Below are 19,120 nucleotides of genomic sequence, written 5' to 3'. Positions count from 1 at the left end.
CGAGAGTTCCATCTTTCATTGTGAAGCAATTATCAAGCCTCCAGGTTGCTATTTGCTGTATATTTAACACAGAAATAGCAATTTGCTGAAGAGTGTTGCAACCTCTTTAAATCTTAAACGCAGAACACTACTGCATATTTCAAATGTTGTTTTCTCAGTCCCTTAAGTAACTTCTACCAGGCTTTCCATATTGTTTTCTGACAGCACAAGTGAGATAAAAGTATTTTCAAATGTGGTGTCTGGGCCATTCTCTACCTTTCATCAGCATCTGCCGAATGTCAAATTTGTGGAAGTGTAGTGAACTTCATCTCAAGTGAGCTGTGAAGAGCTCAAACAGCCGCCTCTTCTCCTGGGAAGCCTCCAGAAGAACTGGGACTCTTAGAACTTAATTCCACAGGATGCACACTCAGCCTGGAACTCTCTCCTTCAATCTTTCAGATTTTTTTGTTGTTATATCAACATCTCCAAATTAAAACTTGAAGAGGCAGCAGCTGGGGAGTCAATCCACTCCAGCTGTTAGTGAGCAGTCAATTAGAGAAAGCATAATGCTTAAAGGCAAATTCTTGTAGGGTCTTTGCAGGGTTCAAGATAATCAAGTTAGATGAGACTGCTTTAAAAAGTATGGATGAGAAAAGAGCAAATGAACTGATTAGTTCCTGTGGAGTAGCCCACAACCTCCTTAACTGGATGCAGAACTGGTCTTCAGAACATATGCCCTGGAAACGGCTGGGATATACTGGTCTTTTGAAGACAAAATCTCTTAAGGAGATACATAAGAAAAGGCAATAATTCAATTACAGTGTCATCAACACTTGAAGAATTGCAGGAGGTTGTTGTGGGAAATGTCCAATGTGAAGGACAGAATTTTCATATGTTTTTCTAATTAGTAACACTTGAAGTCTGGCACAAGTGCTGCTAACAAATGGCTGTAGCCTCACTCTACAAGACTACTTTGCCACTCTACTATCCCAGTACTGCAGACTTGGTTCAAGCAATATCACAAGTGAGACTATATGATATGCCCTTCAGCCTTTCCTCTGCAATTTGCCCAGGATGTACTGCAGCTGCTTTCCAGCCCCCGGTGTCTCTTTTCTCCCCAGGCATACTGACTCCAAGGTGAGCAAAGAGTTTACCATATTCAGAACCCTGCTCTAACAACAGTTGAGAAACAACAGAGATATGCTTCCAGATCAAAGACCTGAAATCATTCTCGGATCCTGTTATTTAACATTGTCATTGATACCCCCACTCCTATTTTTTCCTGTGCTTGATCCATTCTAAATCAACACTGAAGCTTCTATAGGAATAAATGAGTCACCTACTGAAGGCCAGAGATGTGGCCAGGTACAAACAATAAATACTAGGTTAAGCTCAGTCTCTGAATTCTCGGTGCCTAGATTGCTCAGATGTATGCCAGAGTTTATGCTAAGACCAAAGACACTAATTCTAGAGCTCTGGACAAAGGGATCAACTCCATGACAAAACACAAAGAGATTTCCAAGCAAGAACAAGCAGTCATAATAAATTAGGCAGATCCTGGCCCATCTGAAACCAAAAAAGTTGTGGCTGACATCTGAAATGCCAAGACACATTATTCAGCTCTGTGTGGTACATAGAACCTGGAAACTTTTCTAAAAATGGAATGAGTCCCCTGAAATTTACTGCACTGCAATTATCAACAACAGAGTAGCCATGTAAATGACTCCACAAACCAGAATTAACCACTACACAGGAATTTGATTTTTATTCAGTATAAAGCTATGGAAAAGAACATAAAAATGCACTTTGGGTTTTTTAGGAGGTACCTCTTCACACTATTTCTCTTTCTTACAGTATCTTTCACTATAATTTCCAAGTTTTCCAGGTCTGTGTTCTTCACAGGAAGTATAAATATTAGATTTAGTTGTCTTATCTTTTTCCTCTTTCATTCATCTATGAATAAACTAAATTTTCTCTGAGATGTCAAGGGAAACAGAATGTAAATATCCACTTTATTTTCACATGCCTTAAAAGGATGCAACCCTTGATGATTCCATGCATCCTCAACTCAGTGTAGATTTCAAGAAGCACCTTTTGGAACTGTATTGTGTATTTTAAGAATCTGACAAAAGATCAGCACATTAAACCAAATCTCCACCTATTTTTGTAATGAGTATACAAATTAGTTTCCTGCCCTAATCTGACTGCTGAAGACACAAAAACAATAAATTACAGATAATGTTGACTTTCTGTCATAATAAAAAGCTAAAAAGTACATTTCTGGCACAGCTACTAATACATTATTATGTTAAAATTTACAGAAGTACATAATAGCCAATGTCATCTGTTGACACTGAAATTCAAACAAAGCACCTTAAAACACTGCTGTGAGAAGAATATAAATGTAATCTGTTCATGCTTTTATAGATGTTTGGTGCACACTATAAACACATCCAGTGTTTTCATCATCACACATAGTAAAAAATGGAAAAAGAAGTACATGGGAAAAGGCATAAGGGAGAGGAATAGGGAAGGACTGGCCCATCCATGTGTACACCTTTTTTCCTCCTCCTCCCTTATTCTTGCTCAGCTATGACTGCAGCTTCGGTACATGAGCCCACTTTAAAATTTATATTTATCTGAAGGCTTGCTTTGAGGGCAGCTTGTGATTGAAGCTATTGAGCATAAAGGATGTCACATTCCATAGACAGACAACAGTACACAGATCACAGATGGTGTGCATGTGTTGGAGCACACACATATCCTGTCTGTCTGCCCAGCAATTACACTCCATGAGATTTGTACAAGAAGTGTGGGTTGGCTATGCCTAGAATGCTCTGGAATAATTCAGATTTTGGGGCAAGAAGCAAGATATTGCAGTAAATATCCTAGTAACTCAGAAAACTGCACTCTGCTCTTTCCACTTACCATTGTTGGAGAGAATTTAAGGGAAAAAATGACAAGAAGCTGTTAAATTCCAGTGAACATCAGTAGTCACTCAGCTTTTGGGTAATGTCCTACGAAATCTTAATCAGTTCAGTGCTTTTAAACTCACTGAAGCATATAGTTCTTTCCGTAAGTGATATATTTCACATATCTTAAATGCAAAGTGTTATTTAGAAGTCAGCAATTTTCAGGTGACAAAAAAGGGAAGACCATTTTTTCTACACCTACAAATCACACTTCAGAAGTCACTACATTTATTCCATGCTTTTGAAATACCATTTTCATTTTGGTTCTGCCGTTAAGAAAGTACAAAAGCTAACTTAAAGACTGCTGCTCTATCCCACTCTTAGTTCATTGATGAAGGAAAATGTATTAAGAGATAAGCTGTTTATAAGTCCTATCTCTGTATTTAATGTACTATTAGAATTAATCAGTATCTAGAATTAGTCAAAGAGAATTGAGAAGAAATACCCTGTGAATCTGAAGATGATGTTTACTGTAAGCATAAACAAGATAAGTCTTTTCACACACAAACAATCTGAAGTGGTGTTTTAACATCTCTTGCACTTCATACTTTCGTTACATATGAAGAATTCTGATCAAAATTTTTCTTTGGAATTTCAGATTTATGAATGCCTCTACAACCTCAGCTCACCTGCCTCCTCACTTCTTTGCTATGAAATTGAGCAGTGAAAGATGCTATGGGAAAATTATTAATCAGGTAACCAAGTAATATATTAACTGAGAGGGAAAGAGAACAATGACAAAACTGCTGAGCAGTGAAAAGCAACATGAAATAAAGTTTTTAGACACCTCTCAACAGACACCTAACCATGCAGAACAATCCTTATTTCCAAATCTCAGTTTTATCAACAGATTAGACCTTACTTCTGTTTGGCGTCTGAAATAATCTGACACAAAATTCTTACCTGCAAAAACTCTCTGACATTTGAGCCCAAGACACGTAGAATTGTATCATAACCAGACTCTTGACAAAACACAAAAAACATCTTCCCAAACATCTGAAGAATTTCCCCAGCATTCAGATCTAGTTAAAACAGCAAAACATGATTCAGTCCAAACACTGCATTTCACACACTGCTTACTACTTTAGTCTCATATTCCTAAATTAGAAAGAATTAGCTGGCCAAGGATATGACAAAAACAAGATTCAGGGTCCACGTGGCAAGTGATGAGGATTCCATAGAGAAATTTAATTAGGATTTACCAATCTTTGCCGCATTGTGGATTTCAAGCATGTATAGCATTTTAGATTTTGATACAGATAAGAAATTTTGGTACAGGTAAGAAATCACCTCTTCAAAATAAAAGAACTCAGTTGATAGTAGTTCTTGTCTCAAGGGAGTTCTGGTTTACAACAGCATGAAACCATATCAGCTGCACCAATTCAACATTACTAGAGTCCTCCTAGTCTTATGGATTCTTGGCTAATTACTGCTTCAGAACAAATTTATACCATACTTTAATCTGCAGATAAAGCAATGGTGAAGGACATAATTTTAGCTCTTAAATTTCAGACCATAGCTGAAGTGGTTGAAAATTAATGCAGTCCAAATCAATGGTAGATGTGAAAGGAGATACAGAACACAAACGTTTCCGTACCTGCATGCTTGTTCAGCAGAGAGAACAAGTACATACCCACGAGCTGTTCTTCAGGCAGTGGTTGAAACCTGGGTGTATTGGCAAGGTAGTTACTATGTTAACAGCATTATTTCATGACTGCTGGTAACACTGACTGCTCTCTGTAGGTGAGGTCTGTTACTACAGTTCAAGGTGTACCTATGAGTTGCAAGACTTTTGGAAGCAATAAAAACCACTTCAAGGAATAAAACAAAGGAAAGTATCTTAGATAACTCAAATGAATACAATCCTTTCTTCTGAGATTAAAAAAAAAAATCTCTGACCAATGCCCTGTTTTCACTTTCTCTGTACTACATCCTGTTTTTCTGTGCTACATGATTGTTTCAGGGGGTCATGTTTTTGTGATGAATGTGCATAGAAAATGTTTTTTATTACTTACTAAGAACCTTGCTTGCAGCTGCAACCAGATCATAGGTTTTGGAATCATCATAAATTATTCTAACCAGAAACTGTCCTTCTTCATCCAGCTGTGCCTCCTTCCTAAAGAGAAAAAAAAAAAAACCTGATTGAGGGAGAAGCACCACATTGAGAAGTCATTTCTGCATTATATATATTTGTGTTACTAGTCTTTTAAATAAAAAAATCCTAGGATTTTGTAAGGACTTGTTCTCGCACTGCACATCAGTTCCTCATGAATAAAGTGTCACCACTTAGCTGAAGCACAATAAGAATGTGAATTTCCTCACTAAAGAAGTAATTGCCAACCTTGCATTTAAGACAAGACCCATGCATATGTCCCATGCACGCTTACTGCTAGGGCTAAATGAGAACACAACAAAACAACACTACCCTTTGTTTTTCGGGATCATTTCTTATTTGCTTCAGGTTGAGCACTGAACCAGCAGCTTGTCCAAAAGGCAGCACAGCTCTGTAGGCTATTTTCTTTTAGAGATATCAACTGAGGAAAACAGATTGATATCTCTAAGCAATGAACCTTTGCACCTTTCAAGCCTTGCATTTGACTAGGGAGTGCCCACAAGTGTCTTCCTGTTTTACCGCATGTGCATGTAAGAGAAGAGCCAGACCACTTGTGTTGCAGTGGTGGATGAGCCCCAGCTCTTGGGAGGAAGACAAGGAGCACCCTCATAGGCCAGTAAACCCTAGGACCCTTAAGGGCCAGCTGCCCTATGTGGCTGGTCCTGCCACACATAGAGAATGCTGGTGGACATGTACCTGACTCTGCCTTATTGCAAAAATAAGTCAGATTCCCTATTTGAGACTCATCCCCTTGCACATTCTCTTTCATCAGAGAGAACTGGATGTGCAGGAGGACACACTGTGGTCTCTGGTGAAGCCATGCTCTGTTCGTGGAAGGCTACATCGGGCAAAGAAGCACAGCATCCCCTTTCAGTGTATTTTTAATAACAGCTGTTCACCTTCTGTAAACTTGCCTACAAAGATTCTCTATAGACACAGAGTTCTATGCAGAAATAGTGACAAAAGAGCAAACATCTGTAGATAGTCTTGTTCTAAGTTACATGCTTGGAATGTACTTGCACAGTAAAACTAATATGATGACGGCATCAATAGTATTCTTGCAGACAGAGGGTCACATCTACCTCACTGCAAAAACAAAATATACCCTTTCATCTAAATGTGGCTCTATGCTGCAAAAGACTTCAGAAAGACAAAAAACAGGATAAAAGCCTAGAAGAGAATGACTGAACTACACCTTATGTCACTCACACACAAAATAATTAGTACAAGGAATTGTTCTTCAGAAAAAGCCTTAGAATTAGAGAAGCAAACAAAAAAAAAAAACCCACAACAACAACAACAAAACTGCAGACGGTGAGGTCTGGCTTCTACAAAATTTGCGTGTCATGCAAATTAAGACACTCATCAACTCAAGACTGGAATAATTATTTTTCCAATGTACAAATAACAAAGAACTATGAGTTAAAACTATTTACTAGTGCTATGGTAGTGAAGGGTTTTTATCAGAGTAGGGCAGAAATGCTCTTTGAGAAAAGACTCAAACGTACCTTTTAAGAACTAAAATTTCTAATAGGTCCAAATGTATAATGGTCATCAATTATACCTATAACCAGTCAAAACTAAATCAAGTATGTAAAAATCAACATCCCCTTTTACACCTAAATATTTGTCTCTATCATCACAGCATGATCAGACATCGATTAAATCAAGTCTTTGAGTGAAACTTAAGATTCTAATTTGCTAGAACAGACATAATTTATCTTATAAATTATACAGTGTCATAATGCCTGCACAAGAACCCAAGTATTTATAGTTGTAGCAGAATTACCCAGCCACACAAACATAAAGAATTTCTGCTTTACTCAAATTGGAAAGAGGTTTGAGAATCAAGTACTCATGTTAATCTTAAAACTGCTAAATGGCAAGTGGCACTGCTGATAAAGCCTAATTCCAATATGGTAGTATTATATTGATGTAAACAAAATCACTGGTCATTTCACCCTCCAATTGGTAATCATTAGTCTTTGATAACCTGTTCACTTACTTTATCCTGCTCATTGCATCTTTACTACTAAGCAAATACTACACTATGCTGTTCTGTATTTAAAATACATATATACTTTTTTAAAATGGTAACTGCTTGTCCTGGTTTCACTGGGATAGAGTGAGACCAGCCATGATCTGCAGGCCTTTACTAGTTTTGTGTCAGCCAGGGCATCTGACCTGAGGTAGTCCAGAGGTGCATCCCCACCCATAAATGTCACACAGTATAAAGGGGAAAGTTTGCTGAATATGGGGTCCTCTTCTCCTCTTCCTCCTCTCCAGGGTTGTTATCTCTAGAGAAGCTTGCTCATCTTTTTGCTCCTGAAGACTTCATTCCATTTATTGTGGCTGCTGTACATTTACTGGGCTGACTACAACTTTGTACATTTTATATAGGCATTACCATTAATATTAGGTTTGTTACTTAATTAAATCTGTTCTCATTTCAACCCACAGGTCTTTTGTCCCTATCCTAGTTTCTGCCTGGTGAAGGGTTATCAAGTGATAGAACAACTGCTACAGTTTACCCCAGATATGGGCAAAATGCAGATATTGCTGTATGAAATATACATTTTCATACTCTATAAATGGACATAATGAGATAAAAACAAGCTAAGCAGTTTTCCTAAAGCAACCTGAGAAAGCTATAGGAGAGGTGAGACTAAACATCTCACATCACTCTACAAAAAGCAGCATTATTTATTATTCTATGGCAAGAAAAACTTTAATAAACTTAGTGGGGGTGTTTATTTTCATGCTCCAAATCAGTACTTCTAGTCCTCTTCTCCAGCTATTCTCTGAAAACTTCAGATAAGCCTGCAGGATATCAAGTCTCACCAATTCCTGTAAACTGCTCCCATCCCACGTCTTCCTTCTTCTCCTAAGTAGGAAGACAGCTGGAATTATTAGTGGGAATAGGAGGCATAAGAGGTCAGTCAGAGACAAGAAGGTAAAGTTTACATTTTCTCAGAACTGAGAAGAATTAATGAGAGAAGAAAGGCATCTTGATTCTTTGATTCTCGTAACACAATGCATAACTGGAAGACAGATACAGCTCAGACAGAAGTTTGCCATGGGTGGACAAACTTTCCCACATCTCTGATACATGCTGTGCTTTCTTGTAGTCTCTCTGATCCCAGCCAAACCACAAGGGATAACACACATCTGGAAAAGCAATGAATGTCTCCAGAAATACTGCATACTTGCACAACCCAGCAGATGCAGTTTTTCTGTGTGAGAATTTTCCTATTAAAAACTGACCCACTTTGATGATATTGGTATATCTTTCAAAACGTCTTACATTTCTTTCCAATTACAACAACTAATGACTTTTCCTGTTTCTTTCTCTGTGTCAAGCTCCCTTTTTTCTTATTTGTCTTTAGTTTCAATACCTGCAGTTGCTTGGAATCACCACTTTTTAAAACCATAACTGGTGATTTCAATATCTATTCTATTTAGATTGTTTCCACTATTTGGTTTTCCTCCAGTTTACTCCAGATCCTTTGGATCATGTGGTAGCCAACTCCTCTGCAGTGTTAATGTTGTATTTCCCATTAATATAAGTTTATTGATAGAGTTAAAAAATAGTTCAATTAACAATCACATGAGCATTCCTTAGATTATCATTTTCTGGGATGAAATTCATTGCTCTAAGGCTTTACTCTCCTTCAGCATCAACAGTCTTCCTGGGCATTGCAGTGGCACAGGAAAAGAACATAGTGTTCTGCCTTCTAGTTGAATTTTTAAGACAGAAAACGACTGTTTATAAAAAAAACTGTAATCCAATAAAAGCTAACTTCATTTGGGAATATTTTTTTCCTAGAAAATTTGTCAAATGAAACATTTATTCCTTCGGGGGATCACACTTTTCACTCAAAATCATGTGGGCAAAAATCTCTTTGCTTCTACAAATGCGGTAAATGCCACAACAGTGTCTGATCTAAACCTATGTCAAAAGATAAACTGTCTTTAAGCCTCTGCTTGAAAATTAATAAATCCCAAAACTTTTTTCCTTCCCTCCAAGGCAAATTTCTTCTTCCTATCTGTAAGCCCTGATGTGGTGGTACACCCCAATTGTTTACATAGATGCTGAGATGAAATATAATTCAGGTACATATTTGTCTTTCTGGGTTATTTTTCTGTTGGATGGATTTCCCTGCCTGTTTCATCACCTAGTAACAGAAACTGCAGCTTGTGAAGCCTTTGTGCCTCAGTAATTTGACAGCTGTAAGAACTCTGCAAAGTCTTCCTCTCTGAATATCTGATTTAGCCTTAAGACTATATGTGATGGAGTAATGCTGCTGTAAGTTTATCCAAAATGGCCAATGCCATGTGAAAACACTCCTATTTTTACAAAGGCACTTGTTCTTTCAGCAGGTCTACAAAACCACAAGTCCCCTAATAAACTTGTTTTGGAGAGCTATCACAGCTACCAGCACCAGATAGGCTGTCCATAATGTGACCAGCAGTCTAGGAAATAGGATAAAGGTACTGAGATGTTCCTTTAGGTGAATGAGCAACTCCTAATTTGTTTCCTTATGGCTGTACTTTTCTGACCTAATTACCTGAACCCTGTCTGCATTTACACTAAGGAATTCATTCTACAGCGAGTAACATGAAGAATATAAGATAGTGTTGAGAAAACTGTTATAACTATTACTAAAATTGAGACTTGTCAGCTTTGCAGAGCTGCTGTGGTTCACTATCCATCAATAGTAACTTTTGTAGTGTGACATAGCGGCTTTTAACTCCATAGTCTATAATAGCTAGCATGTAGGTAAGCAAACTTGCCTGTGTAGATCAAGGTATGGTTACAAATGTGAACATGTCCTGGCTGACAGATGATTCATGAGCTGGAATTAGAACTGTAATACAATATGGCACCCTTAGATGCAAAGAATTTACATTTTGTTGGTCATATTTCATAGAACACTTCATAATCCACAGCTTTATGAGAAGCTGTGGCATCTCCCTTTTAAGGTTTTGCTGAAATCTTTATTTGAAGTTTTTGACCAGATAATATTACGAAAGTAAAATAGCACTGCTCTAACTAATGCTGCAGACCATGGCGTTTGATCACAAAGGCAGTAACAGCAACAACGTGTTGATTGCTTTCTTAAGGGCTTGACTGGAAACGAGCCAAAAGAAACAAGCTCTGGCAAATGCCCAAGGCCTGGTTAATTCTGTAGAGAAGTAGCAGCACTACAGTAGCAAACTTTCAACTTTTACACAGCCTTTCTTTCAAAATAATTTTTGAGTCAAATAGAACAAAATTTACAATCAATGTCTCATTTACATTTCTAGAGATAAAAGAGTGTGCTATGCTTCCCATTAACTTCATATTCAAAACTTTTAGAAGTCTAGGATTTAAATGCTCTTGCCCAAACTGACTCCTGTTCTCCGCACATGGGATGTGGTATGTCATGGTTCAAAACTCACATCCCATGTTATGCCTGTCCTAACTGCTACAGTCTGGCAGCCCTTTATTTACTCTAGTCTAATTTTGAACAATTACACACAGCTATTTGAAGTGTGGGAAAAAAGATTCCAGCCCAGACTTTTCTAAAATGCCTTTGTTTTCCTCCAGAATGTTTCTATTATCCAGGTTAATGTGAAGAACTTTACTTGGGGGAAAAAAATGAATCTTAACCATTGCAACATGGAAGACAAAACAGCTATATAGAGGCCATTTTTCACACACATGATCTAGAAATCAATGGAAACATTCCTACTGAGCAGATCAAAGCAGTGCCAAGTCTTATAGTTGCCTCTATCAGTCATGCTAACATCCCTCAAACTGCTGTTTCTCTGGCAGCACAGAACAGTACAGGTGACAGATACTAAACATGTACAATGAGCCCTTTGAAAATTGAAAGCAGGCTACTATGTTCAAAGGCATTGTTAATAATTCACAGGGACAGAAGAAATCTAAAGTGTGGGCATACATTCCAATAAAAGCTATTCTTCGAATCAGAACTTCTAGATTTTTAAACCATAGGTGGAACACATTTTCATTTCACATAAAGGAAACACTTTTCAAATTGTGATGCAGTTAGAATTTATTTTGACATCTTCAGAGACTTTACAGATAATGACAGCTGGACAAGGTGCCACATCAGGCTGTTCTTAGTACATACCCCATTCCACACTAAGTGGATTTGAATGTAGTTTTTCAGTCAGATTGTAACATTTCAAGGAAATTTGAAAAATAACTGCAATGAAGAAGAAAGTTGCTGCTGACAACTTTTTTATTCCCATGAAGCAGCACTTTCTATCCTGCCTCTGCAGTCAGTCATAAAGCTGGAATTAAACAACCAAACAACCCCAAAAGCAACAACAAAATGCAGCGAAAGACAAACCAACAAAAAACCCTAAACACAAAAAAACCTAAACAGATAAAGAACCCTTCTCAATACAGAACTTTGCATGTAGTAAATGTTGAAAAAAGTGTAATGGGAATAAAGAAGGAAAAACAAAAAAAGATGGTACTATTACTTTGTATCCTGACGACACACAGGCTTCTCTGGATGCAGAATTATTATTTAGAAACTGCTGGTGTCACTTCAACAGATCATCTAATGTCCCAAAAGCACATCTGGATCTCTTCCTATCAAAACTCCAGTCTGAAGTGCATGCCCTGGGTGTGTCACTTTGAACACACCAAAACAAAAGCTAGTTCCAAGATCACCTCTAGAACTTCTTCCATGATGGGAATTGTTTCTGTTGGGACTTTGCCACCATTGTGCTTAACTGTTCTTGGTGTACCAAGGATAGAAAAAGTGCTCCTAAAACTGAAGAGATCAGTCAAAACAAATCTTAATGGCAAAATACCATGATCACACTTAGAAACTCAGCATGTTTCTGAACTGATAGGAGCATGTCAAGTTTAATCCTGTTCCAAAAGTAACACTGTTAAACAGAATTACATGTGTCAGAGCTAAAGATCGTGTCAGTGAAACCAGAATCATCATCTTTGCATCTCTTTTACATTAAAATGGTTAGGTCATTGCAATTACATTACTCTGCAGATGGTCTGTGCTTTCAAAATGCTTCTCATCTTTTTTTTTTTTTTTTTTTTTTTTTTTTTTGTTTGTTTTTTGGTGCATTTCACAAAGATGCTTTGCTAAAAATTATTAAAAACATTGAACCACTCTTCTCATTCCTCCCAAAAGGGAAAAAAAAGAGAAAATAGACTTGTACACTTTATGGATGGTCCAGAGATATTTTAAAACATCCAGCTGGAAAAAAACACAAATTATATTAAGTTACAAGATTAATAAAAAATGGGAATCTGTCCAGGAAAATGACGTTCTGGGTAAAGTAAATAGGTGTATTTATAGACTTCAGAGTTCTGAGCTGTTTCCCAGTTTTACAGGCTGGATATGAGAGTGTTTAATGTAGGTTTTCAAAACAAGATAATCCTAGAAGATACAGTTAACAGTTCCTTGCTGCTACTCCAAATACTAAAAATATTACCCCTCAAAACATAAAACCACTATTATTTTACTTCCTTTTGCATAAGTGGACTAAAAGGAATGGTATTTACAAAATACTCTTTTATGCATTTTAAATATATGAGAGTGAGAGCTACGCTTCTAACACCTGGTGTCCTGACAGGTTTTCCAGTTCTGGTAAAACTGCAAAGTACCTGAGAGCTACTGCAAGAACACTCACACCATGTTTCACAACATGCCACTACTTCCTTTCAGCCAAGTCTTTCCCATACAAATTAAAGACTCTGGCATTTGCACAGTTTAAACTCCTGACCTCCAAACAGCTCCTTCCGCAAGCAAGAAGTGAGGTAATGACCTTAACAACTCTTGTGAGTATTAACTTCCAGATCCAGGAAGAATCATCTATTCAGCAACAGATTTACAAAATACACAAAAATACTGTTTAGAACTTTGGAATAATATGAAATCCAGGACTCAGAACATAAACAATAAGAAATGTTTGTAATGCCATTTTCTGGATAAACACTGAAAAAAACATTTTCTTTCACCTTTAATGGGCCTTCCAGCCTCTTGCATGTATCTAGAAGCAATTGGGTTTTTTTCAAAATTGTTAGAAGTTGATTGAACAGAATATCCTCACCTTCAGCACTGTGTAAACCCACATGGTTCCAAGGAGGTAATGAACAATCAGTTTTCATGGTTTTATCACAGACCACTGTAATTAAATATAACTGAGCCACAAACGATCAAAATAAGTATGGACTTTCCATGTAAAGCTCTGGTGAATAGTCTATTTTTATATCAGCATTGAGAAAAAAATTAAGGTAATTAACACAGCATGTGTACAACACTTTAAGAGCATGAAAGAATCAGTAACTTCAGTGAATGGTTAAGCATTCTTCATGTAACATTTGGTGTGGGCTGGGAAAGGGAAATACTGAACAAGTTCACAACAGTTCAACAAAGCAGGAGAGATTATTCCCACAGGACTGATTACCACAACTGCAATATATGTCTATGTGGTAAAATCTGTAAGCAACTTGTTAAGACACCTGAACTTTTTCTAACAGTTCCTGGGAAGAGAAGTACATAAAATGGAGTAAGAAAGACAGCAATTTGATGAGAAAATCCCCAAAGCGTTAATAAATTTTAAATAATTCAAGTCCTGCATACATCCAAACCTACACTTAAATGTTTAAATGGAGCCTGGCATCAAAGTTTTCTTGCAAATCAACCTTGGTTGAGAAATACCACAAATATACTTACTTCAACTATACACAGTAACTAACTGAAATGTCAGACTTCAGATCTTGTACAGATCTTTGATTCTCATCTGCTGTTTAGTTTGCAGTTTTATTGCCCAGGCCACATGTGATTATGTAGACATAATATGCACACGCACACACATAATGCATGTGTATCTATGTGTACAAATATAGTTTACCTTCTAAGCTGATGATCCTCCATCCATTTTTCTCCTAGCAGAAGAGACACTGTTAACACTAGACAGATTGATACAGACTATGGGACTGTTTTGCATGCTTTTAAAGAGGTTGTCCTATGTACAGAAACTACAGTCAGATGAAAACTTAAATATTTTCCATAGCGGTTGTGAAGAAATAAAATTAGGGTCTCATAAAGAGCCATAAGCATTTGATGCAAACATTTTTTGTTGGCGTTTGATGAACTTATTTCTTGTTCTGTAAGCATAGGAAAGATGGACTCAGGTACTACTCATAATACTCTTTAGTAAAGTTTGCTCCAAGCAAAATTCATCGTCACCATGCATTAGTGAAGTTTGCTCCAAGCCACATTTTTATGTCTCTCTCTAAGCCTGCATGACACAATCTACCAGTCACACCCACAACCTCATAGAACCTGCTCCTTTTGCTTCAAGCTACCAGTTCTTTCAGCACTGAGGCTAAATTCAGTTAATGCCCAACTATTCTATATTTTATTCTATCCCATTCATTGATATACAACCTCAGCCTTGATTTACAGCACAGTTATTCTGTGCTGTAAATAATTCTCTCTCAAGAGAGAATTATTCCTAGCAAGCCCTACTGTGGAACTCATTCCTAAACTATTTGCATGTGCAAGCATTAATCAGCACTTCAACAAGCTTGTGAGGCAAATTACACCTTCCATTAATTTGGGGTAGCCAGTTTGAGATACGTAGACCTGCTTTTCAAGGTATTCAGCACTTTCTACGCTCAAAGCACAGCTTTCATGGACTTTACATATCACTGGTGTCAGGTATACAAGTCGTCTGAAGTCCAACACCTCTTTAAGAGTTTACTGCTGCAACTTGAAACAACAGGCTTTCATTAGAGCTTTTGTGTGTACTTTTCCAGGTTTTTGAAAGTTAAAGTATACTGCAGCATGAATTACTACTACATGTAGACATCGTCCTGAGCAACAATAATAGATCAAACCTTTCAATTTTGACAGGATCTGTCAATAGATGTAACGTATTAGCAAGCATGAAAAACATCTTTGATGAGATGACATTTTGCACTCAGCATACAGGCATGGTAAGTCAAGTGACTACCCTCATTCTACAGCTACAAAAGAGTTTTTATCTCCTTAGTGTAAGAAGCATGAAAGTGGACAGGTTTTGCTATACAAGACATACTCAGGGAACAGTGTGATCTTTTAAAACAGTCAAATTCTGTCCCCTGTTAAAAAAAAAAATCATAATATATGGTCTTACAGGCAGAGTTAAGCAGATTTTCTGTTATATTATTTCATTTAATATTATTCACTGTTTTGGAATGTAATTGCAAATAAAATGACTCATAGCATCATATCCTGTGAATGCATTTCTAAGCACATAAATTCTAGTGAAGTCGGCGGAAGATGTTTTCAAATGCACAGATGAATTCAAGCATCTACCTCTCCTGACTCAAACAGCCAACCTGCAACAATATTAATGGACATAACTTCTAGGAATGCCTTAGAAAATTTAGCCATTAAACATGTTTTCTTAAATCATCAAGATTTTGCTGCAAAAGCCACACTGAGAAACTAAACTCTGATCTATGTTAACCTTTACCCATATGATGCAGAAGCTTCTGTGTCTGTTTTAGTCTCCTAACAGCAAATGATAAACTGGTGTTTATTTCACTTCCCTATATTGTACCACTTCATGTGAACAGAATTCATACTGAGGATGGAAACTTTCCACTTACATTGCACCAGGGTAATTTCTCAACTCTTAGTGTTTTACCAGTCTAACTGTAACAGGGCAGTCACAATCTGAAGAGTCAACTAGCCCAGAGCCCTGGTCATAATGTCTGAAGTCTGGGGTAGAACAACAAAAATCTCCTTCCTCTTAGGACAAGGGATTGACTTCATATGCAATTCCAGACCATGGGGTCCATGTGAAGTTCATGCTAACCAGTAGGCTCCCAGGACCTGGGGACTTGGCATTTAAGATCATGGTGAGACAGCACATACCAGCCTAATCCACAAAAAAGGGCAAGTCAAAATGAAGCCTTAACTCTACATTAAATGTGGAGCACCAGGAAAATGAGACTATTACTTGCTTTCTGCAGCCAGTAAAGGTTATATGGCTCCCAAGATACAAAATGCCTACTTCGGTGCTCTGCAAGTTTCAGCACAGATATTACTTTCTACAATAAATTAAAAAGTAGTTTGACCTCTAGGTAGTTTTTTTTTGCAAACACAGAGTTTTCAACTTCTTTTCTAGTTTTTCCACATTCATCAAGCTCCATGTTTTTGTGTGGAATTCTACCACAGAAACAGACAGACGATGAACACCAGAGTTGACTGGTAGCGCCATTTATTTTCCCAAAGTCAGATCTTTCATGTACCTTAGTGAGAAAAATACTAATGTATTCTGTAGTCTTGTAATTAAGCATTTTAATGTGTTTCTTTGTAAGATATTTAAGTTCTCACTCCTCTTTTTGGCAATATATTTGAAAGTGTCACAGTTTTAACACCTAACCTGGCCTAAATTTAGACTCAAGAGCCCATGGGAAAACCCTGTATTCATTTACTCAAGTACGGAGGGATGTGGTTGGGAAACACAGGATAAATTACTTTGTACATATTTGCTGATAGCAATATTATCTTCCACATACTGTCCCGCAGCTGTTGTTAATGCTCTTTACACAACCTTTAGCACTGTTAACTGGAATGATCCGAATTTCATATATATGGGCTATTCAGCTCAGTCAGATGTAACACCTGTTAAAGAAGAGCTCAGATTTTATCACAATAGAATCCCTTAAAAAAATCTGTACCATTCACCTCTTTAAGTATGTCCATCTCAAAAAGCACACCAGAAAAGGAAGAACTTCACTTCTTTTTTAATGTGGGTGATATCTGTTCTGTTTTGACTATGTACCTAGACAGTAATTCCACACTATCACATTCAAATGCCATTATACCACCAAGCAGTACAAATGTGGCCTCGATCAGAGATGCACACAAATGCATGTATGTGAGAATCGTCAGGCCTGACAGTTTTTGGTTTATGTTAACTAGTGTTTTCGTTGGCTGCAGAGGAACTGAAGATATGCAATGCCAAAGAAATCTTGAGAAGCATCTTTTCAAGCCATTTCAATCGTGGCCACACAATCTGAAATAGCCTTCTGGATTCCACAATGACAAAATAAGGGATTGGAGAGAAATTTTCTCTTAAGCAGGAAAGGGGAAAATCAAAACTGTCTTCTCTGCAAAAATGTTGTGAACAGCTTTAAGTAACAGTTTATTTACTTATTCATAACTTTTTGCAGAGCTAGTGGAGTTCTGATCAAAGAAGCATCTTTCCATGTTTAGCAGGTCCTAAGTCCCTCTTTCCCAGGACTGAAGGAATTAATTACATGGCAAGTATATATGCATCCTACCACTGGCTGTATGCAAAATAAATGATTATGCTGAGTAGTCTTCACTTTGCACTAAGAAAAATCTGCTACTGCAGACTTCAGCAACTGCAGAAAGACTTTCCCAAGTGGCAATTGTTCCCAACTCTCTCACCCAGCTTTGCTAGATCTCAAAAATGTTTCTAGGGCTTCAGCACAAAAAAACAAGTCTGTCCACATGCCCAAATTCTCAATTCTATGAGGAGCAGAGAAAACTTATGGAAAAAAAAACAACTGAGACTTTGTAGTTGAGAATATTAATAAAGGCTTCATAAATCAAGATTATCTTCATCTTATTTCGACTTCTACCTATTTGGGATCAAGAACATTGGTTCACAAATAGATGGCTTTGAACTGTTTTGAATTTTAAGCACATTATTTTTAGCTCTCCAGCAAAAGCAAGTAATATTTCCATTAAGCCAACAAACTAAGACTCAGTAAAATTTAAGATTATGTGCCATTATTCCTCCATGAGATTAGTGCCTCATTGTGAACACTGACGTATAAAAATAAAGGCTGTTATTTAGTTATGCTCCCTTTTAAATAAGTGAGTGAAAATACATGAAGTCTAACTTCACCAAGAATTCCCCTGGGACACTGAAAACCAAAATCAGCATGGATCTTTTTCAGATAGATTGTGGTTTCACAAGGACATTGAAAAATTAATTAAATTGCCAAAATGGAGACTTGAAATCATCACTGTGACTCAATTAACAGCAAAAGATGGCAACACCATTCTCATAAAAGCATCAAATTCAATTATTTGCCCTCCAAAATTCTGTAATTAAGAACTTCATTCAATATAACTTTTGACTGAAGAAGCTACAGAAGAGTTTTCCTGCTTCCAGTGGAGCACACCCTTCCAATCCAGTATTTAACATTTCTGAATGTACTTTTTTGAAGAATGACCTGTTTTCTTCAGTTTATTCAGTTCTATACTTTCTTTTCACTTGTAACAGGTAAAAACTCATCCATAAGCATTTGAGAATCACTTGGCAATCACAACACACCACTGCAATTCTGATTCACAGCTTCTGCAGTGACATGAGGGAGACGAAAGTAGCAGTATGTGATCATATCAACAGGAAAAAAAAACAAAAACTTAAATGTCAAATTTTGAACTGAACTACCTAAAGGCCTTTTTGCGTCACAGAAATGCTCAAGTAGTTGCAAATTCAACCACCCTAAGTGTGCAAAGTTCCTCTCTTTCTAACAGCCAAAGACTGTTGACTGTAACAACTACTCCTCCGATTTAATCATCAGTGATTCACCTTACTTCATCTAGCAGCCACAACACTGGTCTGTATCTTCCCATTGTTTTTTAAATGATTAACAGTTCTAACAAAGCCTTTGCACTAAATCTATACTTGCTTACATAAATTACAACATCTAACCTCTTCCACAACACTTCTGTGTCTAAAGGAACAAGCATTTAGTGGGTATGAACTGACCTTGTACCATCCCCTAAACCAGCACCACTATAATTTGTTCCAGTGATTTCCAGTTTCTAAACTCTAGGATACAATACATTCTAAGATAAATCCAGCTGAATAAATACTCTGTTGCAAACACCTGCTGCATAAGGAGCTGTTGCATGTACACTGGCTCTTTCTTGAATATTCCATTGTTTGGGTAGTGTTATGATACAGTTTCCTTCCAGAAAGCCATCTCCTCTGGTAGTTAACAACAGAGCCTAGCTGCTGGGCTACT

The 19,120-nt window shown here is 37.2% G+C and overlaps 1 protein-coding gene across 1 annotated transcript in view; it reads right to left on the bottom strand.

Annotated features, from left to right (window-relative positions):
* The window catches only part of GUCY1B1 (guanylate cyclase 1 soluble subunit beta 1), a 38,366-nt gene that overhangs the window by 16,868 nt on the left and 2,378 nt on the right, over positions 1-19,120 (bottom strand). Inside the window, exons 3-4 of the mRNA XM_064148701.1 lie at positions 4,967-5,067; positions 3,855-3,973 (exon numbers count right to left, since the gene is read on the bottom strand). Coding sequence (XP_064004771.1) covers positions 3,855-3,973; positions 4,967-5,067 — 220 coding nt within the window. The remainder of the gene's footprint in view (positions 1-3,854; positions 3,974-4,966; positions 5,068-19,120) is intronic.

The sequence above is a fragment of the Pogoniulus pusillus genome, chromosome 9 (assembly GCF_015220805.1).
Source record: "Pogoniulus pusillus isolate bPogPus1 chromosome 9, bPogPus1.pri, whole genome shotgun sequence".
NCBI lineage: Eukaryota > Metazoa > Chordata > Aves > Piciformes > Lybiidae > Pogoniulus > Pogoniulus pusillus.
This window is presented reverse-complemented; position numbering and strand designations above follow the sequence as displayed.